We start from the raw sequence: 26,607 nt of genomic DNA, 5'->3' as shown, positions 1-26,607 counted from the left end.
ATAAGATGTATTCGCATGTAGGAACATTTTATCAGCATTTTGAGCATTTCTGCACAACTAGGATCTGTGGAATTATTGCGTTTGAGGCATCGATTTACTTCCGTATACAGCTACAAAAGTTTTGCTTCGCCTGATTTTTCTGTCTTAAAATAATTTGCCACAAAAGTGTTTTGTTACCTTCACATTTGCGGTTTATCATCGCCAACGGTGCCCTTTTTGTACCGAAAAGTAATTTGTTACATATCTTTCTCTTAAATTATTAATTCCAGATTTATTTTGATGGCATGGACTAGTAGTATCATTCCAGGGCTCAAAACGAAACCATGAGTCGCCACGTGATACCACAAATTGATCCGTGGAAACAGGGGCTTTAGTGGAAGGAGAGCATTCCCAGAGGTTTATAAGTGAGCGAGTAGGCATTTCTCAAAGCGACGTCTCCCGCATATGGAATTGGTGTTTAGAAACTCTGGGCAGGATACTCAGTAGTGGCCGTAAACGTGTGACTCACCAAAGGCAGAATTGCTATTTGCACTTAACAATTCGGTTAAACCCTACCGTGGTAATACTAGAGCTTTGAAGGGAAGTTAGACATGTACATGGAATTGCTCGTTTCTCGTTCGACGCTAAGAAGATGAATCATTTAGTCTGGTTTACGATAACGCCGGCCAATAAAAGTTCCTCGGCTACAATGTCAACACAGACCTCATCGATTGCAGTGGGCTGAACTTTTACCCGAAGGATTTTGTTCTTTCTTCTGATGAGGCCAGAATTTGTTGAAGAAATGATAGCTGCCGAATTCGAGTTTGGAGAGAGCCAACAAGAGCTGCTAAAATTGCCCACGCTCGCCCCGTGCCTCCTTTTGCGGGAGGAAATGCCCAGCCTTGGACTGGTATAATGCCCCACGGACGCACTGATCTAGTTCATGCGGTCAACGGATAATGACGGGCGATGGATACATTAAAAACATTCTAAATCCAAGTGACAGACCGTGGTGTGGGACTGTTAATGACAGATTTGTTTTCATGGACAACAATGCCCGTCCTCGTCGTACTACGGCAGTAAATAACTACCTTTAACGCGACGGGAGCAACCGTTTAGATTTGACGATTTTGTCACCTGACATGAACCCTAAACAGGGCGGTAAAAAAAAGGAGTAGGAAATATGGATCTGGGAAATAACGGTTTCGAAATATGGAAGGTTATTCTTTCATAAAAATATTGATTTGTCATTATTTTTTAATTATTTATTATGTACAAACAAACAAAACAAACTTGTAGCAAAAGCAGAAAATAAAGTTAAATGAGATGTTCAAAGCGACGCCCTTCGATTTCCAAGCAGGCGTGACATATTTGTCTAAAAAATATTCGAACTCGTTCTAAAACTCCCTCACTGGTTCGGTTTTTGTTGGCATTTTTGTTAATTCGTAGCTGCAGCTCCTCGAAGCTATTTACAGGAACACTATAGCCTAATGTTTTCAACTATCCCTCCAAAAAAAAAAATCTAAAGGGTTCAAATCGGGCAATCGTGTAACCCATAATAAAGGTCCACCTCTTCCTGCCCATCTACATGGAAATTTGGTATAAATGCTGCCTAATGGCAATCGAAAAATAAGCTAGAGCACCATCATGCTGGAACCACATATGTATGTTGCCGTTGGTCTAAAAGGACGTCATCCGAAAGATCACCTATTGAGTTATGCAGAAAGTTTCAGTGAGCAGTGCCTGTTAATCCGTTTGGTGAAATCGTAGGATCTAGAAACTTGTCGCCTACAACACTCGTCCAAATGTTAAGAAATCGGGCTATTTAGATAAGCTTCAGCATAAGGACATCACGCTTCATTGTTTGTTGGTTAATTCTTCGTTAGAGTAAACAACCACAGCAAACGAAAACTTGAGCACTGACAACAATCAAGCACTTAATACTTTTACTATGATAAGAAAATACGAGATTTAGCAAATTTTAAAAAAAGCGGTAAAAAAAGGAGATAGAGAATATATTTTTATTTGTCCGTGCATAATAAATAAGTAATAAAGAATTGCAAACAAACGTTTCAAAAAATTATATACTTTCATATTTCGGAAACCGTTACTTTGAGGACCCATATTTACCATGACTTGTTTGTTAATTTTGGTCCATACTATCACCTCTTTAAACGTTTTAAACTCTTTTTTGAACATCCTGTAGGACACGTTCGGCATATTTTTTCCAGGGCTTTGACCTCGCAAAGAATTCTTTTTAGAACGATTCACGAACTTGTTATTAGAGCTGCAGAATAATTGCTATTTATTCCTCAAGATCTAATACCTAACTTTGCTCAAGCATGTAGCAACGTCTTCAAGCTTGTATTAATGCCAGATTATTGATTTGTCAAAATTAGAAAATAACTATGTATGTAACCAGTTAGAAAACGCACTGTTTTGTGTAACAAGTAGAATTCTTCTTTCGCAACATGATTCAAGTTAAATAAAATCGCATTTCCTAATGAACTTTACAGATTATTGTTTGTAATTTTCTTCTCCAAGTATTTTTGCGTAAAGTACAATTAAATTATACGCTTTCTTAAAGTTAGCTATGTCTGTTTTCGAGTAATGGGATCATTCAGGAAGGGTTTTCAAAATGTTTTATATCTTTTATCAAAAGTACTCCAGTATACTATAGGTAGAAGAAGGAAAACTTGAACCCAAAACATGTATTGTACGTATTTTCGCTATGTTTAAGACGTCAAAGCTATTTTTTCGTATAGAATAAATAATATTTTTAATTATCTGCAACATATTAAGTAATATTAATTATTTACCCATAGATCTTAAAATCAGAGTCAACAATAACATCAATTACTTACCTTAGTAAAGAAAAACACTAGAAACTCATAAGGCAATAAGTCACCGATTTCGATTCTTGCATTTAGACTGTGGACACGGATGCTGTGAATCGATTAAGCTACATGGCCATTTATCAAGATATGTCACGCACAGATCAACGTATACAAAACAGGAAAATTAACTGCATAATCTGTTCCGGGATGGACGGCCGCAAAAAGGACCTGTCAGCGGCTAATTACCGACGTCGTATTGTCTTTGACTGTTTTTTCCTGCTTCAGGACGATTTATCACCGCCAACCACTCAACCCCTACGCGTTCAGTTTAACGAGGAAAAGTCAAATTTACCTTCAGATTTTAAAATAGAGTCTTCGTTACAATAATTTCTAATACAATAATTCTACATGTCTATACTCATCTCGACGCTCTCATTCTGGGTTTCGTTTCCCACTGGCGGCATATCTTGGCCGGATTCCAAGGAAGGCCCACTTTGTTCCATTGAGACATTACGAGATATTGGTTCGAATTTAGGTAAACCTTCTGGACAATCTGCCCGAAAATACAATAGGATTTTTTTTGAACAAAGCATATAATGTTTCAATAGAAAATTACCCGAAAAAGGCACTTTTTCTTCCGCCCATTGCTCCAACACATAACTGAGCATAGTAGTACTAAAAGTATCATCCCGTTTCAAACTCAAAGCCTTATGGAACCATTCCACGGCATCATCATAGTTTTCCATTAAGGAGTGTACATAGGCAATGGCAGAAATTGTGGGGACATGCTGAGACATCAACACCAACGCCTCGTTGTGAAACTGTAGGGATTCCCTAAACTTTTTTAACTTTCTGCTTACGTGACCTAAATTATTCAACAGAGGGGCCCAAATTGTGGGTATAGAACCCAACTGAATTCTCTTAATTTTGACCAATGCTTCCCTGAAGTAGTCTTCAGCTTTTTCATAGCTATAAATGTTTAATCTTAGATATTTGGCAAGTTTTTGATATGATAAAAAGAAATTTACTCTTGGCTTTGAAAGGAAATTACTCCTCGTTCATGGAGGATGAATGGGTCTTCTGGGGCAATACATTGGGCTTGGAGGAAGAACTTTTCAGCCAGCCATATGTTATGAGTTAAACCGCATTCTAGGCCAATATAGAGGTGGGGTAAATGACATCTGGAAATAATAAATGATACTCAATTAGTTTTCAAGATTTGCAGACAATGCAACGATAATTAATTGAAGTTTTATTGTGTCCAAATCGTGAAAAACGTTAGTACGTTTGGACGATACGTGACATGAACCATAGAGTGAATTAGTAGATATCTTTTTTGGATAAAAAAGACATTATTTTTACGAAAATCGCTTTTAGACCTATGAGTTGATAGAAAGGAAACCAAGGTACGTGAAAAAACCTACTTAATAAGGTTTCATTCTGATATCCAAGATTTTTTGATATTTTAAATTTTACATCACTAATTTTAATAACGTATTTCACGCGCAGTATTATCTCTAATCGTTTTCATACTTTTAATTATTATCTGTTTTATAAAAGTATTATGTGCTGTGATTGTACGCTGCAAATATTTACATTCAGTACAAATGATTGCTCTTATAACAGAAAATTTTGAAATCTTAGAAAACAGTTAAAGATAATGCATACCCAAAAAACTTTATAGATTTGTAAATAATATTTAGGACCCTGTTGATAAATTATAGCGTGTTTTACTGAACGAGAAGCAAGTTCAAACAAATTCAGGAAATGGCAAAATTCAATAAGAATATATAATTTGCTGTGATTTTTGAAGAAAAAATTCTTTTCAGTTCAGGTGATTATCACTTCCTTACCCTCTCATTAGTTGAGACGCTTTAAAATAAGCAGCCATCGCTTGATCATGTTCATTTTCACTCGCAAACGAATGTCCATAGGCCAACCATGCAGGACCAAACAATTTGTCTATACAAGTGGCTTTCGCTAAATAACCTCTAGCAGAATCGCTTTTCCCTGCGCGTATTAAAAGTCATTTAATTACTTAACTCTCCCTGAATACCTGCCTTACCTGTTACATAATAATAACACCCCACTGCAAACCAAGAAATAGCCAAATTTGGGTATAGATCCACCAAAGCATGGGCCATTGAGAATAATTCTATAAAACAAAATTCAACCATAATACGATTTTTTTATACACAAATTCCACCCTTACTGGTGCTTTGCTTCAATTCCACCATACATGATATATAAATAGGCAAACAGCCTTCATGATATGGATCTTTTTTCAATACTTGTTCTGTTAACTTTAGGCAATTCTGATAATCACAATTATAATACAAGACTTCTGCTTGGGAGACCAGCAATTCTAAACTGCATTGCAACTTTGCTACAATTTGTGCATCTATTACTGTGTCCACTTGCATCTTGTTGTGATCATTCTTTCCAACATTGGATAATATCATGGGAGTGCTGATGGAAGTGGGAAGTTGAATGTAGGGACTTGCAGGTAAAGAATTTACACTCCCAGGAGTATTGGCTATGGGTTGGTTCATTACAGTTACAGGAGGGGGTAAATGGGGGGTTGGAGTATGATATTTTTTTAATCTTAATTCGTAAAGGCTCTTCATAACTGCTGCTTCTTCTGGAGGACATTGATCTTGAATGGGTATTGATTGGAGAAGTTCTCTTTCTATAAAAATTTAATTAAAAGCTAAAAGGAAATATTTGAAACAAATTATTGGACCTTCTTTTGCGTCTAACATTTGGTACTTTACTAATCGGTCAAAGGCTTCAAAACAATAAATATCATACCGCAGGGCTTGTTTATAGCAATCAGAGGCTAAACCTCGGTTATCCATTGCTTCTAATATTTTGCCCTTAAGTAGTAAAAATGAAGATATTGCTTGCTAAAATTATGGTAAAATCTGATTAGTTTTAATGTTAAAATTACATCTTGAAAGTTACTTACAGACTTTGGAGTGTCATCAAATAATGTTAGTTCAACTTCAGACATGTTAGGATCAAATGTACCATTACATAAAAGAGTATTTAATTCACTGTTATTTATTACTTTCAAGGCTTCATTGAGATCATTTGCTTCATAATAACATTTGGCTGTCAAATAAGTACAAAGGAGGTAAGACTAAAATGTGGAAAATGTTCATCAGTTTAGAGAGCTTTCAATTCAAATAGTACAATTTTCCACAAAACAAATTGTATGAAGGCTAATATCAGTATTAAAACTTATTATTTCCACATTCAAGCTCAAACTGAAGTGCCTAATGGTCATTTCACCACTGCTCAAATCTTATGTCTGGTTGCTTCACTGTATTAGCACAATATCAACTGTACTGTATCCAAGTATAAATATGAATCTTTTTACAAGATTCAATCATTAAAATATTGACCCTTGAAAGAACCTCTCCCCAGAATTTTAATTGTTTCTGTGAAAATCATGCTCTTCACAAAATTACCAAAAAGGTAATTTTTCAATATTCGATATTATATATATTCAATAGCAAAATGAAAGGCATTTAATGCTGCAATTCATGTGCTTGAAAACTTGTTGCCATACTCTCAACATTAACCATTCTCCTTAAATTCTTGAAATTGCTTTTTTCTTGGAGTTTCAGAATATTTTTCATTGATTAATTTCTTCCTGGTAACTGATCAATCACTTTTTAAACTTACTTTATCTAGGCCTTTGGACTGTAACTGAAATGCAGCCCTTTGGTACTGCTTTTGCAGAAACATGCATTGTGCTAGCCAAAACACATCTTTAGGGTTATTTGTCAGAACTACAGCCTTATCGGCCCAAAACAATGCAGCACTATAAACGTGCTGAAAATTATTTAATAAAAGGTTTATGGTTTTTAATAATAGTTTATTATTTTTCGTCCTGCTTACCAAGTTTACATATTGTTGTACCAGTTTCCTGTACTTCTCTGCTAATACAGATATTTTATCCAAAGTTTTCATTTCGGAGGATTGGTAATTTTCTTATTTAACAATAAACTAATTTTAATTTAATGCATAAAAATTTATTAGTAACATTAATATTTAACAAATACTTGTTAAAGTAGTAACATTTTCAAATAGATTTAAAATAACTAAGTAAACAAATCAAATGTTGATTGTGGACTTCTGACAGGAAACAGGTGATGCCCCACGTGACATAATTAAATCTACCAATAGTAATGCAGGAAACCTTCGAAAATCTTTCGTCATAGTACAGCAAACTATCCATCAGCTAGTCGTGTCCAATCAGAACATCAGCTTTTTGACAGACATTTTCTCATGCAGTCAAATCGTTCATACCTATAGTATACTGCTCCTTTTTGGTTGTCTGAGTTTAAAAAAGTTCTAATGTAAAAAGGCTATTGAGATATATTCAATAATTTCACTAAACAGTCGATTACAGGAAATAAGTACTAGATATCGACAATGTCAATGTTGCCTTCACTCCTTTCTGCAGCCCAGTCACCAATGTAAACAGCTTATTATGAGCAGTGTAGGATGAAAGTATGTGGTTGAAATGTGCGGAGTCAGGTTATGTTTATGTACATATTTGTTGATGTTTTTCAAACTTTTTTGAGATTTTTTGTTAAATCCTTTCTATCAACGATATCTATCACCTTCAATTAAAGTCAATCTTTTTACCCATTTTTATCAGAGTGCAATTTTACATTTTAACATGACGAGTAAAGAAAATATACAAAAAATTCCCTACAGCCGCACCAACGAGAAGGAACAAGATGAGGTATTTTTTAAAATTAATTTAGTTAAGATTACGTTTAACCGTAGCAGTTCGGAAAAATGTACAAATCACATTTTCAAGTAAAAAAGAATATTTATTATAATATTGGACCTATATATTTCTATTGCGCAAGATTAGTTTTATCACGAGAGCATTAATCATATTTTTTATCTATTCAATTGGAGATAGGAATAAATAAAGTTTTTGAAGCTTGAGGTCTTGGCAAAAACTGAGTTAAAAAGCTTGTAATTATTTTAATAATTTGATAGCAGTTTTTGACACCCCACAATCACAGACTTTTGTTAATGAAGCTCGAAACATGTTTTGTAATGAAAAATTTGTGGCCATTACTTTGAGTTATTGTCAATTCCATAACTATTAAAACTATTCAATTAATATCTCACAGAATCTTCCATGCATCCCTACTATTCCCTGGTAAACTCTTAGATAATAAGACCTGTAAAGTAAACTATGTTTTTTCTATCTCATCATTTTACCTCATTTGAATCAGAGTTCAAATATAAATAAAAAATTTCATGTTCACTGTCTTTTTTTATCAATATGAAATAAATATGTATATATACTTTTAAAAATTATCCCACAAAACCTTGAATAAAAGTAATAAATCTTTAAACTTTTGGATTTAACTTTTTCCTGTGTATTGAATGTGTAAATTAAATTTTTCAACAAGTATTTTGGTCAATTACTATGTGTTTTATGAAAAAACTAGGAAGAGGCAAAATAATTGTGAACAAGGAAAGATTTCAAATGTGATGATTAAAATAAAATAATTGCCTTAGTTGAAAAGTTCTATTGAAAATGGAAAATAGATTTTCCTCTTTTGTAATGCAAGTAAAAAATAAAAAAATCTGGAAAAATGTCCTTCTATTCGTAGATTTCATTTCCTAATGTTCATCAAATTTCTTTTTTTCTTTATTTTATAAAGATAATTAAAATTCAGTTTTAAACCCCCATTCTTTATATACTTTAGAAAACATCCATGTATAGTTACAATATACTTACCTCAGAAGAATCCCAGGTAGAACTAATTTGTTAATATGCTGAAAAAAACTCAAGTATTGATGAATTTCTTGGTTTAAATGAAAATTAACTTGATGTTAAAGATAAGAGCACATTACTAGTTTGGCTCTTAATCAAAGTTTTGCAATTTACAATGTTTACGAGATTGACGTATTTTTGATTGTCAATTTAAAAATAATCAACAAATCTTCACATTTGAAATTATTTACAACTGAACAGAAATCTTTCAAATCAATTAATTCAAATTTTTAGCAATTATTAGAACCTTTTAACTACATCTTACAAGTTCCTGGCAAAAACATTCGAGCTAAACTAGCGAGGGCATTTAACCTGTGGCTCCAAATTCCTGAAGAAAAGTTGGCTATTATTACAGATATTGTACAAATTTTGCACAATTCTAGTCTTTTGTAAGTCTCCTTTAGTTAAGTCGTTATCAGCTATAAGGATACTTTCCAGACTCGATGATATCCAAGATAACTCAATTCTTAGAAGAGGAATACCTGTTGCTCATTCTATTTACGGAATTGCTAGCACAATAAATGCTGCCAATTATGCTTCTTTTATTGCGATCGAGCGAGTTTTGCAACTAGACCATCCAGACGTAAGGCTAAGATTTTAACACCTTTTTTTGATTGGTACATATATGATTTTTTGATACTTATAAAGGCAGTTTCAATCGTTTTGGAACAAGTATTAGAGCTGTATCGTGGTCAAGGTATGGAGATATATTGGAGAGATAACTTTACATGTCCCTCAGAAGAAGAGTATAAAAAAATGGTCATAAGAAGTAATTAGTATTAGATTATTATTTTTTCTTATTATTGCGATTCTTTTCTTAGAGACTGGAGGTTTGTTTATGCTGGCCATAAGACTTATGCAATTGTTTAGTAATAATAAGGGCGATTTTACCAAAATAACCGCTATTTTGGGGCTGTATTTTCAAATCAGGGATGACTTTATTAATTTGACTTCTAAAGATGTAAGTCATTCATAAACATGTACATATTCCCCATTAAATGAGTTTTTGCAGTATATGCTGCACAAGAGTTATTGCGAAGACTTAACAGAAGGAAAATTTAGTTTTCCAGTTCTACATGCCATTCACAGCCATCCTGAAGATAACCAAATAATGCGTATCCTTTGTTGTAAAAGAAGATAAATATTTATTGGGTATTGTTCTTTTATTTGAATTATTTATCATTTTCTTTTATATTATCAATTTGATATTATTTAACTCGCAGTTAATTTCGATCTAGAGATCGAAATAATAGTTTCTATGGAAACATTGGTATTTGGTTTAGTTCAGTATTTTTTTAAATATTTTCCTTAACTCGGTTATAACAGATATTTTGAGGCAACGTACCAAAGATGTTGAAGTTAAAAAATATTGTGTAGCTTTGTTAGAAAAATATGGAAGTTTCGATTATACTCGGAAAGTTCTGCAAGACTTGGAAACGGATGCAAAACAAGAAATAGAGAAGCTAGGTCCTAATCATTTCATGGAGGAATTCATCAGTTCTCTGTCCAAGATAAACTAAACCTCATGTGAATAGATTAAGGAATATTTTTTATACAATTTGTCAAATATTTTTATATGGCAAAATATGCAATAAGCGAAAAAAATTATCTTGCAAATGCTTCATTGGGACTCGTTTTAACATTAACAACTATTTTTCACACGGGTTTTTCAGTATTTACTGGTCCTGTAATCGTATAATGTTCCTTTATATTTATATCTGTGTTTTTACTGTATGTCGGTAATATGTTACCTTATTGACGTACTTCAGAGCTATGTTTTATTTTGGTATGAAAAGAAATCTATCAAAGCATTGTAGAGGGACACCAAATTCCTTGCTGTTGAAATTCAACTAAGTTATGTTTGCGGAAGATATTTTTATTTTTACTGGAAGTAACCAGATCCCTTAAATATAGGGAATATTTCAGATTAGTTTTTTTTATAACGTTTGTCAGTATTTCTTCTTTAAAAGTGTTATTTTACATGTCAAATTTACTCTTTATGATACTTAAGAGTCCTCTTGATATTGTTGACAGCACCAAACATGTATATTTTGAAAGTGTTATTTTATTATTTAATATAATTTTAAATTCTAACAATATATTAAATTTTGTTTCTTCAAGCGTATAGCAAAAGTTATCTTCCTGAATGACGTTTTCCTGCTTGAAATTTTAATCTTCTGTCTTCTTGAAGGACTACAGCATTTAGTTTTGAAAAAGCCCCCATGAAATAAAATAACGGACAAACATACTTTTGTAGCATTATTTTAACTGGACCTGATTAACATTTTCTCAGCCAACATAGTATACAACTAGCAGAAGGCGTAATTGATTACTGCATTTTTAAACAACATATTTTCCAACAACGCATACCTTACTATAGAAGATCTTCATTCTAACAACTGTTACAGCTTAGACGAAATATAACGCCGAATCTCTACTTCACGTCTTTATTTCACTTCGCGTACCAATAGAATCATTTACCCAAAAGTGCCAAGTCGTAGGGATTATACATCGCCAGTCCTACAGTTGGCCGCATCGTCATCGCAACTTGGCTGAATCACCCAACGAATAATACACGTAAATAAACAACCACCACCAATAACTAATTACTAACACAACATATATTTTTAACTATATGGGAAACGTTCGTTTTTGACACAATGTTTTCCTTTTTGAAAATATCTCTTGTACGTTATTCAAAATATGTATAATGGTTTAATGATAATCTTTTCCCTCAAGTGCCCTGGGAAAGTTATAGTTTCTTTTTTACATGATTTTTCTTGATGCTTCTTGAGAATTAAACTTCTTGTCCAAGTATCACTGCATTATTGCTTAATATACAGGACCTTTACTAATTGAGGAAAACATTTTACGGGCGTATTCCTAAATGAAAAATAAGATCAATCAATCAATTTAAGGCTCTAGTTTCTGAAGTGCAGAGTATTGAAATTGATTTATTTATATCTTTCAGAGTTACTGACAGATTTATCTATGTATATCGTTTCCCTTATTTAGCATCCCAAACTTTTTCCATTCACCCACGTACATCACAATTTTAAGTAAATGTCTCATAAATTTTATGTTGGGCATTAAGGTGTGAATTGTATAAGTGAATTAACCACCAGTACAGAGTTTTATTTATTACTATCAGAATAATTTGATTTAATTTGTTTTTATTCAGGTTAGTTTGGTTCCAATTTGTCTGAAAACTGACATTTTTTTTACTGTCTATAACTTAAATCTCAAACTGTGATTGATTACTCTCGAGGATTCTTAGTTTAAAAATGTGTACCTTAGTTTTTTGCATTCTAATCCGAAAAAGAATCTAAACGGGAAGGTGCCACATTTGGTATGTGAATGTACTCTTCACAAAAGGAACTGAGACTAAATAAAACTCTATGCCGCCAGTAGGTATCTATTTTGGAATATAAACAACCAATTTTCAAGTAAATAATATATTAAAACCTTAAATTCGCCGGAAGACTTGCTGAATTTGTAATATCTCGAGAACTACAAAACCAAATGATAATCTTCCCAATTAACGATATCATGTGATAACTAAACAACCATAACGAGTGAGCATTTTCCAGTTAAAAAGTCGGTATAAACCTATAACTAAATAATTACCTACTTGCTAAAAACTAGTATTGCTTTAAGCTACCTATTATCATACAAAATTACTTATACAATAATAAAACCGGAAATAAATAATAATGGGTAATTTTGTGGTATGTCCCAGCAAATTGTATGAATTCATGGAGTTTTACGTGAAATTCTCACAATTAAAAGTAATTAAACCGCAATAATAATAAAATAATATTTTCGTTTAATTTGAACTTTATTTATTCCCCTTTTGAAAAGTTTAATCTCAGAAGGAAATTTGGATTGACCAAAAACATGCAATTAAATCACATCGAAATGTCATTCAATGAATTCATATACTATTTGGAATGTCATATTTTAAATGATATTTTTGGAAAAAAAATGGTACAACTAAATTTAAAAATGTTCACAATTATATCAATTGTGTTAAATAAAGTGAAAACGAATATGAATCATTCAATTTTGTTTGAATTATACTAATCATTACTTTGCATTGAACCCAGAAACCTGAAAAGTCAACTCTTCCCTAAGGCCAAAAAACGTTTGGTTAGCTTTGGTTAAATCATAATTAGGTTTGGTCCTCGCTTCTTTGAACATTATCTTCTTTTGGTGAATGACAGATGAATTATATTACGAAAAAATCACAGTTTTTCCCCACTCAAACTCATCATATTGTAGTAAGAGTGATCCGGAAACCGCTCCAATTCGATATAGTCAGTCTCAGTCATTATCAGATTCTCCAAAAGAGATACACACTCCGAAAATGAAGGCCTCATATTGGGGTCCTTGTCCCAACAATAATACATGATGTTGTAGATTTCCCTTCTACAGTGCTCTGGCTTGTCCAGTCTGTAACCATCTCTGACTTTTCTCATGACTTCAGCTGCTGATAATCCTGGATATGGAGTACTGCCCAAAGTGACAACTTCCCACATTAAGACTCCGAAACTCCATACGTCAGATTTGACTGAGAATATGTTGTCATAGAGAGATTCTGGAGCCATCCATCTTATAGGCAAACGACCTAAATTTAAAGCTTTAACACAGGTCAATTTGAGATATTAACCGTTACCTTCACTCTTTCGCTCATAAACATGTGAAGTGATAACATCGCGAGCGAATCCGAAGTCTGCAACTTTACACACATGTTCATCGGTGATTAGGATGTTGCGCGCCGCCAAATCTCGATGAATTATCTGCAAATAGAGGTGTTAAGTTCGTTAATATGTATATCAGTGGCTAAAAATATTCGAAAAGAACACTATTTTGTATGTTAGAACTTTTTGAACGTGCAAAGTACTGGTTAGATAAAAAAAGTGGTGTTTTTTCAATTTCTTTATATGTAAATGGTACTAAGCAAAATTAATATTTAAGCACTTTTAAGCATTTTCTTCCCACAGGAAAAAAAGCCAAATGCCCATATGGTTTTACTTGAAATTACTCTTATTCTTGCTAAATATTTTTCATGAACTTTTACTATTTTCAAAATTACGCGAAATCACTTTGAAAGTTCCAAAAGTGAGTATCAAAGCAAAATAATCCCTGCCAGAAATGATCATTCAATGCATTTTTTTATTCCTATTAAAAAAATTCAGTTTCTTTTTAATATTTCTAAGACAAATATGGACATAGAACAGGTGCATATAAAGAACCTCAAAACAAGTTAATTTCTCATATGAAATATTTTTCTTATGCTTATGGTTACTGAGACACTGGCATCAGAAAATGTCTTGACAAGTTGGAAAAATCTCTGTATTTCTCTGTTTTTAAGCAATGGCTTAATGTATATATGTAATAAGAAGTTATCTTCAATAATTGTTTATTCAGTTTTAATAGACTTCAAATATAAAAATTGAAGGAGGCATAAAGAAAAAATCACATTTATTTAAAGACAGTGATTTCTATTGTAGTACTGTTGCCTTTTTAACAACCCATTCAGATTCAGTGAAAAAATGCCTAATTTTAAAGTGCTCAAGTACTTAAATAGCTATAAACTTCTCCAAAACCTTGAACACAATGAGCAAAAATTAGATAGATCTATAGTCAATAAGGAAGTCCACATCCCAAACTTTAAAGACTGTTTTTACTACTGCAATCTTAAGACTATCTTCATAACCTAATTTGATCCTAAAGTTCACTTAGTACCATAGAGTAAAACCTCATAGGATTACATGAGTTACTTATTATTCTAGGACAGGAAGTAAAAGATTTTAGTTTAGTAATTGAAAAATACACTCTGCACACTATTACTCTATGCAAAACAGATACCATAAATACTCAGAAACAAACAGGTGCTACAAAAAGGTTTGGGATTCAGTATATTCTCACTCTGCCTACCTGCCAGATGACTGGCATATAATGTCCACTTTAATCTGGGATCCAGATACATCTCAAGTAAATTGATCGATTTCAAATGCAGAATATCGGCCTGCATCACTGTCAGGAGGGCGCACACCTTCTTAGATGCCATATGAGGGTCATATTAGAAATAACTTCAAAATAAGATCAATCTACCTCCACATGGGGACACATAAGGTGAAAAAACCCATAAATCTAAGGTAAACTATTCTGGTTGTGGTCTTGGAAGAGCTTGCTTGAAGAGACATGATGACGCCTTGGTAAAATCATTACCTTTGCTGATAATTATTACACCGCAACTATTTTAATTACATTCTAGTTATAAGAAAGATAATAATAGTAATTTTGTAATTAAAATTCAAACAAATCTTTTTGAGGTTATATTGACGCAAGTGATAGAAATGTCCGGGAAAATTTTCAATATTTTCTTATTGTCTTTCTCTGTTATACTACTGGGAAACTCCAGAGAAAGATATATATTTGATTTGACATATTCCCTATATCTTGTCTCACATATATTAACGGCCTTATCTGGCTTTCTTTCTAAAGTTTTCCTACTCTGTCTTACCTACGATTATCGATAGACCCACATCTCTTTAGGGCTATCTCTGTATTAAATAGAACATCCCCTTTAAGCGCACTAAAACACTCGACGATGGAATGTCTGTAATGCGGATATAACCGGTTATTGGAGGCGCTATTTTTTTATGAAAGGAATGTGACCTTCCAATGTTAAAGAGAGATTTTAAAATAATTTAAAAGTGTTTTTTCAGAGAACTAAAAGAAGTAAATATGTAAAATCTTATATCGTTGGAGTCAGTGTAAAGAGCGCTAGCTGATGAGCATATACACTTTGACCCAGATAAAGAGGAACAACATGAGGATTTTAGAAATGATAATAGATACGAATTCGTCTAAATCAGAATAAAAAGATGCACAATTTCAAACGAATTAATAATCTGTTTTTATATCGGCTAAATTTCGAATAATTACGAAAATATCTGAAAAAAAAAACTGTATAAGTGTCCCGTTGCAAGAACTCAAGTTTGGATTTCTATATGAAAATCGGAGAGTTGTGAAGGAAACTATTATTAGTCATTGAATTTCGCCTAGAAATCTATATTGGAACATTTTTTTACTTTTCACAAAACGTTAAGAAACATCTTAAAAATGATACAAAGCAGAGCATAAAACATCCTTGAGGGTATATAAGGAACATATAGGGAAAGAACGTGAATGAATCTAGCTTTGCGCACTTTCTCCGTGCCCCTTTAGAATCTTCTAGAATAATATTAGATTTATTGGAGTGGGAGATGGATATATCATAACAACTGTAAGAATTAGTTTACAAAAATTGTTTTTTTTTGTCCGACGGCCTCAAAATAAAAAAATCATTCTTGCAGATAAGGTCTGAAAATTTTCGATGTTTACGGAAATTTAACAAATATTTATTTCAAACCTTCATGTAAATGAGATAATAAATAATCACTCAAATAACTATATTTCAACTCACCCCATTGGAGGAGAGAAAATCCATCCCCTTGGCCACTTGATGACAAAATGACGTCAAATCCCTTGAAGTCAAAGTCTTGCTTTTTCCATGCATGTTATTGTAGTACCTTTCAGCCCTAGAATCCCTCAGATAACTCTGCAATTTTCCCTGAGAAATATACTCCATAATAAGGAAAATAGGTTCTTTGTCTGTGCAGCAACCCAATAGTTTGACCACATTGGGATGCGGTTCCAGCATCTTCATCACATGTAACTCGGAAATAAGGTCGCTTTTTTCTTTCTCGTTAGCGTTTTCCTTAAGAGTTTTTACGGCTACTATTGTTAGACCCGACTCTTTGCCTTCCAAATCCATTGCTTCGCATTTCCAGACTTGGCCAAAAGCTCCCTCTCCGAGGATGCTGAAAAATTTAAGGCGGTGCCTTGGAAACTCCCAGGAATCGTTTTTATCCTCTGAAGACTGCAGTTGGGAGTCGCTAGAGTTCTAGAATGCACTTTTGTTATTAAATTTTTAAAATGAGTGTTTTAATTACCTCCGTAGGAACCCCTTCTCTTTGCCAAGGCTCATATCTATTGCTATACGCCCTTGGCCCTCTCCATTCGTGCAAGTTTATGCTACTTTCCTCCCTCAAGGCTGGAGATTTTCTCTGAAGATTATCACAGTAATATTGTAGACTAGCGGGTTACGAATGGAAACTTACAATATCATCGCTCTTCTCTTTCTTCTTAAAGTAAATTTTCTTTCTGAAAATCACAGCTATGATCGCCACTGTAAGAAACACCGCGCAAACTGATATAATTGAAACTATAGTACTGGCCACTTCAGGAGACTTCACAGGATAATCTAGAGCGTCCAGTTCATTTCCATTAGTAACATCCAGCAAATGCTAAAATCAATCATTTTCAACTTCACTTATTATCAACAACAGAAACCTTAAACCTTCTTAGTTGCTGCTTCAATCTTGTCATCAACCTGCTCCTTCTTATCTTTCACGTTTTCTCTTCCAGTCTGATTCTTAACAGGCCTCAAAGCAGTGACCTCAAGACTGTTATTTCGAGGTCTGAAATGAGGTCTTGTGGGCATGGGAGGAGGGTTATTCGCTATGTTGGCAGGAGGATTATTGAAGTTGCCTAAGTTAGACGGCAGATTGTAAGGAGATTTAGAGGGTGAATCGGGAGGGCGAGGGTTGAATTTGCCAAAGGGATTGAAAGGACCTCCTGGAAAGGGAGGCCCGGATAAAGTGGGTTTATAAGGAACGGAGGAGTTGAGGATGTTGACGTAAACTTCGTTTTTGGCTTCCAGTTGACCGTCGCTGAGGGTGACATAGAGGTGCAGGTCGGTGCCCCCCTATTACGAACATAGTATTCTGAATTAGGGTTTTTGTATCTGATATTGTTTATGGATACTTTTATACACCAACATTAAAGCGTTAAAATCAGTCAGAATTGTTCTTTTCGGTTAATTTCTCATTCATACTTCTTGCTCTCTGTCACCTGCACCGATGTTCTCCAGATCTGTTATGCTTTGGTTAAATCCAGAAAACCTTTGCCCTAAACCTACTCAGGAGAAAGTAGCTCTAAGGCTGAACTCAGAATAATTATCATTAGATGTTTTCTGAGTTCAACCTCAGCTCGTTGTAGCTATGCACGTTTGCTTTAGAACACTTCTCAGTAATTTTTCTACATCCTTCGATTTGCATGTTAGACAGTTTCGCATTTTGGACGAAGAGGCCTTTTTCGATAAATACGTAGGTAGGTATCCGGTGACATTTCTCATAAATTTCTTTCTTTCTCAAAGACACATTCGAGCCACGCCCGTGTTAACACTTTTAAGCGATCAACAGTAAACTATTCCATACCTTTCCCTGTAAAGAATCATTCAAATAAACAGTCCCCAAATGTGGATCTATCCTAAACGGTAGAGGATCGGGAGGTTTGTCCGATCCAAAGAACTGCATGGCTTGCAATCCATACGTGAGGTTATCATTATCGTAATCGCTTCCATGGACTTGTACCACTTTGCTTCCAATGGGCTCGTTATCGGGTATCTGCCAGTTCCGATCAAGATACATCGAAGGTGGAGTATTTTCGGATATTTGGCAACCACCTAAAACAAGTAATTTATATCTTAAACAAATATTTCAACGCTCTTTAAACTTGCGAAACGTCGGTGCCTTTCAACAGTGCATCTCGACCCAATAATTGAGCACTTTCACTTTACGAAGAATAATTACAGTGGCAAATCTTCAGAAAAGAAAGGTTCTCTCTTGCAACTGAATCATGTAATTGCAACTCAAATCCAAACAAACCGTTTATTTTTATTTGCTCCTTAATGTAATTCTTATGGCCGTTGGGAAAAACGCGATTTAAAAAGAATGCGTTAATGTATGTTTGAATGGGTTCAATGATATTCGCAGCAATTATCAAGTTGAAATGAAATCATGATATTCGACCTTCCATATTGATGAAGGTGATAAATCAGTGGGGCATATATTGAATTCGCTTGTTGTTGGTAACACGCCGCTAAAAGGATGTGTTAAGAAAATTTCGTTTTTATCAAATACAGTTAGACATAGTATAAGCGAAATTGCATACTCTAGTAGGCCCAGACAGAGAGAAGGTCGTTTGAAATTTAGGTCGATTCGGTCAAAGCGGATGTGACGCTCCCTTTCACTTGGTTTTGGTTTGGAAGACTGTACAAGACTTAATAAGTCCTCTTTGGGTCTCTGACATTTCACTTTTAATTTTATCCACACAAGCCTTTTAATTACTATTTTACGGTTGTGGTCCTTTTTCTTTTATCCTTCTATTCGAGGTTTCGAAAGCGATTAGTAATCGCTTTTTGCTAAATTTTGATTGCAAATATCTCAATAATTAAGTAATTGTCTTTTATAAGCATTGACATCGATTGGAACCAGTTGCTACTTAGTCACATTCTCAAACAATGAGACAGTAAATGCTGCTCATACATTCTTGTGGTTCTTCAAGTCCTTTCAACTTCAAAACGTACGAAAAACAAGAACAGAGAACGAGACAACATCCAGACTCTATCACGACAATCTGGATTTAAACATTTTTTGGTAACGAAGTTCCATGAATAAACTACTTCACAAAAGTTACTCTTCAGGAGTCGGTCTCCACACGAAAAGACCTTAAAGCTTCTAAAATCTAATTCGATTTTAATGCAGAGAAATCGACAATTATAATTGAAAGCGGCGGTTAAGATTGGTGATTGTGATTTGGAAGTTATTCCGGAAACGCTATGATTGCATGACCTTTGAAGGGCCAATTTTTCATGAACTGTATCTACAAAATCTTGACAAGTGCAACCACGAAGTTCAGGTTAGCAACAGAAGTTTCAAGTCAGCAACAGAGGCTCCAACAAGGATCTGCAAAAAAAAGTTCTCAAACACAGAGCTTCTTTAGCCGAGTGCTCATTGGAAGTATTTAGAGAATCGTGAAAGCTGGAAAAGCACAATTTTGCATTCAGTCATTTCAATATAAAATTTATTGACTGAAAATATTTTCAAACTGGCGATGCTTTGGGAATTATTGGAAATTGATAACAATTTTGTTATTTCAAACGGAAAAATCATATTTTTTTATTATTTTTTAATGATTCCATGTTGAATTTCAGGTCAGCGTTATGTAACATACTGCTAGTTTAAAATATCACCTTTAGGAGATAAATATTGTTTTATGTCAAAATTGGTAAAATTCTTCTGGGTACAAAAATTGTTATAGCGAAAATAACAAAGGAAGAACAATAAAATTTAACTAGTAAGAAGTCAAAATATTGCAATTCATTCTTCCCAATTTCAATTTTGATAATTATCCACAGGATGAGCTGCAAAATAAATTGAACTAGGCCAATACAAAAATGCCGAAAAATCATTATTTTAAAGCATTTTATAACTTGGGTTACAGGCCCCTTTAATTCTACATTCAATCGTGCAACATTTTCCTACTCTTACATAAGAACTTATTTGAGTTGGACTTTTGATGAATTCTACGATTCAACTATTCTGTGGCGTGATGTTTTCATCAACTCTGACCATAGTCAGACACTCTGCAACGCAGTAAACTCCAAAAACTCTTGATGCGTTTCTTGCTTTCCCTTGGAAACTCTTGCTTCGACACATTCCAGAAGTATTTTTTTTGTATTTATGGGACGTTCTACTGTTGTGATAAAAAAACACATTCAAGAAGCAAAAATCCATACAGAACCATTTTCGTAATCCATTGATGTGTCACAAGAGAGGTGTTCCCGGTTAATTTTTTTTAAGTTGGAGTGTGTGGGGGTGAGTAACACCACACCCATTTGTGGGTGAAATGGTGGCCCCCGAAAAATAATTATTTACCTATTTTCGAATTTTTTTTTATACTGCAATAGTTTTTGAGGAAACCGTGACAACGCGTGTTAAACTCTCACGAACTGAACCGTGCGTGCAGGCGATTCTGATATAATTGATCATTCTATTAATATTTAACATAAATGTGACATTATTTTATATCGCAATGAAGGAAATTGAATTTTCTTTCGTGTTACGCCACAAAGAACATTCCACTCTATAAAAAAAAAATTAAGAAAATTCAAGTTGAAAAAGCGAAAATAAAAATTGCTGTTTTGAACACCTTGTACGTATTTTTGCCTAAATAAGTTTTCGTATCTACTAAGGTGATACAACAAGAGAATCAATCTTAAAATTATCAGAGTTCGACTTAAGCTAACTGCGATGTTAATTTTTTTATGAGGCACTGCAAATGTCTAAGATTTCCTTTAAAACCTTATAGCCCTGAGCTACTACATCCCATGGCACAAAAAGGTCTAAGACCGAACGCAGGCTCGACAAAGGATATTATCGCGCGAAAAAAATGCATATGGTCCCAGAAAAAAAACATTTTAGGACGCCCCGCTCTTTTCGGAACATCCCGTAGGGTTGTAACGAATTTGAAAATTTACCCTCATCAGCCTCGTACGCACCCCCGTACTGGATTTTTTGAACGAAATCACAAATAAACTAACTGGAGACCGATGGGTCGTTAAATGACCGCCCTGTATACGCACGCAGTCACCTGAAGATTGTCTTATATCTTTAGTTTCGTTAATTGTAATAACAACCTGCCGTGAGCAACAAAGCACGTCATTGAACCTCATACGGCGAAACTTTCACATCTTTGGACTTTCAAACTGGACACTTACATCTGCTGAACATGCATATTGCGAGCACTGCTAATTACTTGGTGTGTTTGTAATTAGGCACTTCGACTTTATTTTTTAATAATAATTGAACAGCTATGACGGTATTTGCTTTTCATGCAAATTTACCAGAAACGCGACTCCCCAAGTGAATTTCAAATCGCCGCAGGTATTTGAAATTGGCGATCGGCCCAATTAAAATTTTCCATAACGACGTCGTTCACTTGATCCACATTGCATCGGCGATGCTCCGACGAGTAACGTAATGGAAATTTCTCCATTACGCTTAATATAATTCAAACCGCCACACTCCATAAAATTTCATGCCGGATCAAACAAAAGCAAAACACAAGTTATTCAACATTCAACAGGACTTGTCTCGGTTCCAAGAACCTTGAGGAAATAATTATGAATAATTTGCTCGAGCCAAAGGTATTTCCAACTGTCGAAATCAAGCCTTTAGATTTATATTATCAAGGCAATCGGCTTTATTATATTTCGCTTTATGCGATTTTAGATACTCTCGGTTCGTTTTTTGATTCATTTTCCAGTACGTTATTCAATTTTAATGCCATTTTAGCAGACTTTAATGATTATTGTATGCGTCTCATTAAACATGTCTGTGTGTGTTACCTAATGTGGGTTTGTACGGTCAGAGACTGTAGGAACTTTATTGTTGGACAACATCGCCCATCTCCACTTCAGTATGGTCGTACCTCATGAGGATTTTAAGATTCACGGTGATTAAGACGAAATCGAATTGAAAAGTATTTAAATTTTATAGCGTTTCCTTATTAGTTCTTGGCGTTAATTAAAGAAATTAATTATTTCAGACAGGATTTTCTGGTTTTGGTCCGTCGACAAGGAACTAATCTACAGATTAAACAGCCAATTTTCCGACTTCCTGATCGCATTGTTAAACACGTACTCATCGCTAAATTTTCACACTTTTCCACCTCAAATAATTCCGATTGAGTCAACAGGATTTATGGGCGCTAAGTTAATCGCTTAAATGCCATTCAGGGTTCTCTTCTGTCGTCTTTTGGGGAGAAAAAATAATGTATGTCCCAAACTTCCTAACCCGTGCGGTACAATTAAATCAAACGGATTCTGGCTTCCATGATATTACCAAAAGATACCGCCCTCCAAACTTTACTGCACATGAAAGGAAAGAACATCAAAGTTAAGATGATAATGCGTTCATATGAGCATGAACTCAAGAAATAACACTTACGGGACATCATAAAGAGACAAAATGTCTAAAGTTTATAAATACAGAGTTAGATGCTCTACGTCAATGAAATTTTGAAGATTTTTCCTCACACTCTTGTGCACGACACGGTAAAATTTACAGTTGAATTGTTAATTGTACAGTGGCGTTCTAAGGATTGAACAATTTTGAAAATGCACAACTTCCGGAAATTAATTTTGAACTGACCTACCACTCGCGCATTATTTATTAATAGTAAAATTTATGGTTGGATTAACAATAAAACAGTGCCGTAGTAGAGCTTTGCGAAAGAACATGTCATTGAGGAAAAACACGTAGATATAAATCGTCAGGAACAAGAATCATTTTGACTTTTTAGTCACCGAAATGAACGAGCTGCAGCAATGAATCCTGGATTGGCAATGAAACAGTGACGCAGTAAAACCTAGATTAATCGTTGAACAGGTAAGGTAAGTAACATATTGCGTTTATTTTTAATGTATAACCACCTTAACAGTCAATCTGCATCAATAAATTACTAGCTAGAATGATGACGAAACAGTAGTGTAAAAGCTCGCTAGCCATTTTAAATTACGAGAAATAATATACAGCGTGTTGCCAAAAATTTAGGGGGCTATTTTCCGAGTAATTTTAAGAATTTATGTTCCTTTGACGATTTTAGGAAAATGGTTTGTTCCCCAGATACAAGACCATAAATGTTTATTGAGTATTTTTTCTCTTTTTTATTAAACTGGTTGAAATAAGCGTAGCAAAATAGCATGATTCTTGAAAAGAACAGTAGTAAACACGTTGAACGTCATTCAATTTGAATACGTTTCCAAATTTGTCATTTTTTTAATGTTTTTTTTATATCGTGAATACGGATGCTAAGGTGACTGACATGCATTTCGTGTATGGACTTGCTGATGGAAATTAGTTACGGGTCAAGCACTTTTCCACTGAACGATTTCCGAATCGTAATGTTCCCAACAGAAAAATGCTCGAAATAACTCACCTACGTCTTTGTGAAACAAGTATATTAATAGGCAGTAGGTGCGCAAGAAGACCAGTGACAACGATAACGGCAGAATTGGAAGAAGATGTACTAAACATAATAGAGGAAAATTGAGTTATTTGTACTAGAAAAGTTGGAGGGGTTTTGAATGTTAATAATAAAACTGTGTGGAAAGTTTTGAGGAAAAATTTGTTATACCCGTAACACGTACAACGTGTTCAGGATCTTCTTCCTACAGATTTTCCTTTGAAGATTGCATTTTCTCAATAGTTTTTGCACACATTGATGCAAATTGCGCGACTACTGTCGTTGATTTTTTTATCGATGAAGCAAGTTTCTCGAGAAATGCAATAAGAAATTTTCACAACAATCATGCGTGGGCCGAGGAAAATCCATACGAAGTACTAGAAGTTAATTTCTAACACCAATTTTCGTTAAACGTTTGTGTTGGAATTGTCGGTGATTGGCTAATTGGACTAACATGTCTATCAGAAAGACTTACAGCCGCAGTTTATCGTAACTTTTTGGAACAATCGCGTCCTGGATCCCTTGAAAATATACCATTCGTAACCAGAAATACAATGTGGTTTATGCACGATGGAGCACCAGCGCATTTTAGTAGGGCTGCACGCGAATTTTTAATGGAAACTTATGAAAGTCGCCGGATTGGCCGTGGTGGACCTCACTTATGACCAGCTAGTTCCCCAGACGTGAACCCTCTGGACTATTTCCTATGGATTCATTTAAAATCATTAGTTGACACTAATCCAGTGGCAAATTCGGAAGATTTAGGAAATCGCGTAATTGATGGGTGCAATTCAATGAAACACAGTCCTGGTATTTTTGAAAGAGTTCGGCTGTTAATGAGGAGAAGATTAGAAGCATGCATCCAAGCTGGTGGCAGTCATTTTGAACAATTACTGTGGCTTTTAATAAATTTCTTGACAAGCATTTACCACATTGTATCTAGGGACCAAAGCATTTTTGCTAAAATCATCAAAGGACAAAAAATTCTTAAAATTACTCAGAGAATAGCCCTCTAAATTTTTGCGTAACATTTAGAAAACATACTGTATAAACGATCTTACAAATATGAAAAATGTTTAAAATTTATAATTACCCAAATTAATGTTCTTTGTGAATAACCTCGTTTTACTGAGATTTCCCCAAAACATCCTGTATAAACGATCAAATCTACAGCTTCATTATTAATGAAAGTAGAGAAGCGGAATTTTCGATCATTTGAAAACCTAAGGAAGACTCCTCATCTCTTTAAGATATTACATGAAAAATTTTGGAAATTTGTAAGGACCAGATCTGACGCTCGACCCACTCACGTTAAATTGGCATTAAAATTTGCAAAGAAACAGTGGCGTTGTGGAGTCGCTTTCGAAGATTGGAGGAGCACTAGGATTTTCCCCTATAAAATGATCCTCAAAACTTGAGCATTATTTTTTTGTAAGACCGAGCGTTTGTGAATAGATTCTCTGCAATGAGTTGGTAACACTAAATGAAAATCGTTGTAATACAAGAACCCGCTTCTGAGTAGTTGCTTATCGTAGATCAGAAATACCTAGAACATTCGTCTTAATGAATAATAATGTGAAATCATCATTGTGCAAGCTTAACATGTACGTGCGAAAACTAATAAACCTCAAATTGAAAAAACGTCCTTAAGAGGACGAAGGCACTTTCAATCCTTTTCCAATTATGATCATTCATTAACTCAAATGCGCCCACCTTTCCCCATTAGGCACCCAAAAGAAAGTAGCCCAATCCATGGTATCCAGTGCATGATGGTTCACGCAATTAATCCACTAATTGGCACCTAAACAACGCGTCAAAATTAACGATTTCCCCCCCGAGATCGGTTCATATTTTTCCCCACTGTCGGTGTCTCTAAAACACGGAAAGCACTTCGCACACTGGAGGTTGCTATGGAACGGAAGCCATGATGTGCGAGGAAATATCTCACTTAATTGTGATGTATAATTGGCGATCCGTGGCCATACTCGCGGTCATGAAGGCGAAGAACAGTACTAAAGTCCACGCACCGTCGACGCCGTCGTTGAACAGGTTTTAGAAAGCTAAATGTAAACACATGATTTCAGTTAGTGGTGCAACTAACCACGAAGAACTAACAGTACTTCTTTGGAAGCGGGAGATTTGAAGATCTGATCAGATTGGTCGTTCATTGAGAAAAACCATTATTGAGTTGCAAAACTCCCATTCTAAAAACGGCTTAAATGGGATAAAACAAAATAGTAAACAGATTAAAAAATAAGGTCCGTTCCCCGATTGAACACTTCATAATTTATGTTTTAAGAATTATCGATCTCTCCAACTTTCTTTAAAAGAAGACATGAGTCCAAATTAGCTATCTAAAATGTTTACAGGTTTTTTCTATATAGGAACATAATAGAATAAATATTTTAAAACGCCTAGTAGACTTCCTGGTAATAATATTTGAAAGAGAATCTGTTTTTTGAGAAGGTGGGATAATCGAAATATTGTTTACATCTTCCTTTTTGAATATTACTTAAGGCTATCATAGACAGAATATGCTCAAATTTAAGCTTCTTAAGGAGTAAGCACAAGTTATGACTGTATTTATAATTAAGGCACCTTAAAATTATATGTTAAATAGTAAGCATTTATGAGTAATAACTCTATGTATGACAGTCCAAACAGCTTATACGCTATTCAATTAGTCGATTCATTATTGATTTTTAACAGCTGGAATCTCTTGACTTGGGCTTAATGTAACACCCACGTATTGAATTCGGAGTTATTTCTTCGAAGAAAGGAAAACTGGTTTGAATTATAACTTATAACAAGTGATGAAGACGTGATGTACTGATAACTGAAGAATGGTATAAAAGTGGGGAAAATCACAGTCAGATCTTCTGATACGCTGAAAATCATTAATTTCTCTTTAAAATCTTCAGTAGTCACGGTTTTAATGTCCTATATATTTATCTTCTGACGTTGGACCTTCATTATTCGACCAGTAATCACCATTCCAATTTCATCTTCGGCCCTGATTCTTTAACTGCCAAATCGATATACATATCTGAAATA

At 34.3% G+C, this 26,607-nt stretch overlaps 3 protein-coding genes across 9 annotated transcripts; 1 reads left to right on the top strand and 2 right to left on the bottom strand.

Annotated features, from left to right (window-relative positions):
- Positions 1–3,163: 3,163 nt before the first annotated feature.
- Cdc16 (cell division cycle protein 16) lies at positions 3,164–6,928 on the bottom strand. Of its 2 annotated transcripts, XM_066283379.1 has the most exons (10): positions 6,723–6,928; positions 6,507–6,656; positions 5,785–5,958; positions 5,560–5,722; positions 5,029–5,505; positions 4,882–4,971; positions 4,670–4,826; positions 3,845–3,997; positions 3,433–3,785; positions 3,164–3,369 (listed from the first exon to the last, which is right to left on the bottom strand). In XM_066283379.1, the coding sequence occupies exons 1-10, from the start codon at positions 6,792–6,794 to the stop codon at positions 3,221–3,223; spliced, it is 1,938 nt and encodes a 645-aa protein (XP_066139476.1). In that variant the 5' UTR covers positions 6,795–6,928; the 3' UTR covers positions 3,164–3,220. The 2 variants fall into 2 exon arrangements, with proteins under 2 accessions (XP_066139476.1, XP_066139477.1); XM_066283380.1 differs by lacking the exon at positions 5,785–5,958.
- Positions 6,929–7,131: 203 nt separating this feature from the next.
- Positions 7,132–10,751, top strand: qm (quemao). 4 transcript variants are annotated; one of them, XM_066283383.1, is made up of 8 exons: positions 7,132–7,183; positions 7,237–7,337; positions 8,866–9,020; positions 9,070–9,214; positions 9,280–9,400; positions 9,453–9,592; positions 9,644–9,746; positions 9,958–10,751. In XM_066283383.1, the coding sequence occupies exons 2-8, from the start codon at positions 7,332–7,334 to the stop codon at positions 10,149–10,151; spliced, it is 864 nt and encodes a 287-aa protein (XP_066139480.1). In that variant the 5' UTR covers positions 7,132–7,183; positions 7,237–7,331; the 3' UTR covers positions 10,152–10,751. The 4 variants fall into 4 exon arrangements, with proteins under 4 accessions (XP_066139480.1, XP_066139479.1, XP_066139481.1 ...); XM_066283382.1 differs by lacking the exons at positions 7,132–7,183; positions 7,237–7,337 and adding an exon at positions 7,344–7,575; XM_066283384.1 differs by lacking the exons at positions 7,132–7,183; positions 7,237–7,337; positions 9,958–10,751 and adding exons at positions 7,344–7,575; positions 9,855–9,884 and having other exon boundaries at positions 9,644–9,783.
- Positions 10,752–12,070: 1,319 nt separating this feature from the next.
- Cad96Ca (tyrosine kinase receptor Cad96Ca) lies at positions 12,071–25,618 on the bottom strand. Of its 3 annotated transcripts, none has more exons than XM_066283094.1 (8): positions 25,267–25,618; positions 17,961–18,208; positions 17,042–17,449; positions 16,803–16,988; positions 16,635–16,748; positions 16,106–16,585; positions 13,307–13,430; positions 12,071–13,258 (listed from the first exon to the last, which is right to left on the bottom strand). In XM_066283094.1, the coding sequence occupies exons 1-8, from the start codon at positions 25,319–25,321 to the stop codon at positions 12,876–12,878; spliced, it is 1,998 nt and encodes a 665-aa protein (XP_066139191.1). In that variant the 5' UTR covers positions 25,322–25,618; the 3' UTR covers positions 12,071–12,875. The 3 variants fall into 3 exon arrangements, with proteins under 3 accessions (XP_066139191.1, XP_066139193.1, XP_066139194.1); XM_066283096.1 differs by lacking the exon at positions 25,267–25,618 and adding an exon at positions 21,305–21,433; XM_066283097.1 differs by lacking the exon at positions 25,267–25,618 and adding an exon at positions 21,065–21,185.
- Between the last annotated feature and the right edge of the window lie 989 nt (positions 25,619–26,607).

The sequence above is a fragment of the Euwallacea fornicatus genome, chromosome 6 (genome assembly GCF_040115645.1).
Source record: "Euwallacea fornicatus isolate EFF26 chromosome 6, ASM4011564v1, whole genome shotgun sequence".
NCBI classification, from domain to species: domain Eukaryota; kingdom Metazoa; phylum Arthropoda; class Insecta; order Coleoptera; family Curculionidae; genus Euwallacea; species Euwallacea fornicatus.
Note: the sequence above shows the minus strand (reverse complement) of the source record. Positions and strands in the feature narration are given on the sequence as shown.

Coding starts and splice junctions, on each gene's coding strand:
- Cdc16 (XM_066283379.1), bottom strand. CDS start 6,794: ATGAAAACTTTGGATAAAATATCTGTATTAGCAGAGAAGTACAGGAAA. Junction 5,723..5,784: donor TTGATGACACTCCAAAGTCT/GTAAGTAACTTT, acceptor CCATAATTTTAG/CAAGCAATATCTTCATTTTT. Junction 4,827..4,881: donor GTGTTATTATTATGTAACAG/GTAAGGCAGGTA, acceptor TAATACGCGCAG/GGAAAAGCGATTCTGCTAGA.
- qm (XM_066283382.1), top strand. CDS start 7,510: ATGACGAGTAAAGAAAATATACAAAAAATTCCCTACAGCCGCACCAAC. Junction 9,021..9,069: donor TTGCACAATTCTAGTCTTTT/GTAAGTCTCCTT, acceptor GATACTTTCCAG/ACTCGATGATATCCAAGATA. Junction 9,401..9,452: donor TAAAAAAATGGTCATAAGAA/GTAATTAGTATT, acceptor TTCTTTTCTTAG/AGACTGGAGGTTTGTTTATG.
- Cad96Ca (XM_066283094.1), bottom strand. CDS start 25,321: ATGCACTGGATACCATGGATTGGGCTACTTTCTTTTGGGTGCCTAATG. Junction 17,450..17,960: donor ATGATTCTTTACAGGGAAAG/GTATGGAATAGT, acceptor TGTTCGTAATAG/GGGGGCACCGACCTGCACCT. Junction 13,259..13,306: donor TTATGAGCGAAAGAGTGAAG/GTAACGGTTAAT, acceptor CTTTAAATTTAG/GTCGTTTGCCTATAAGATGG.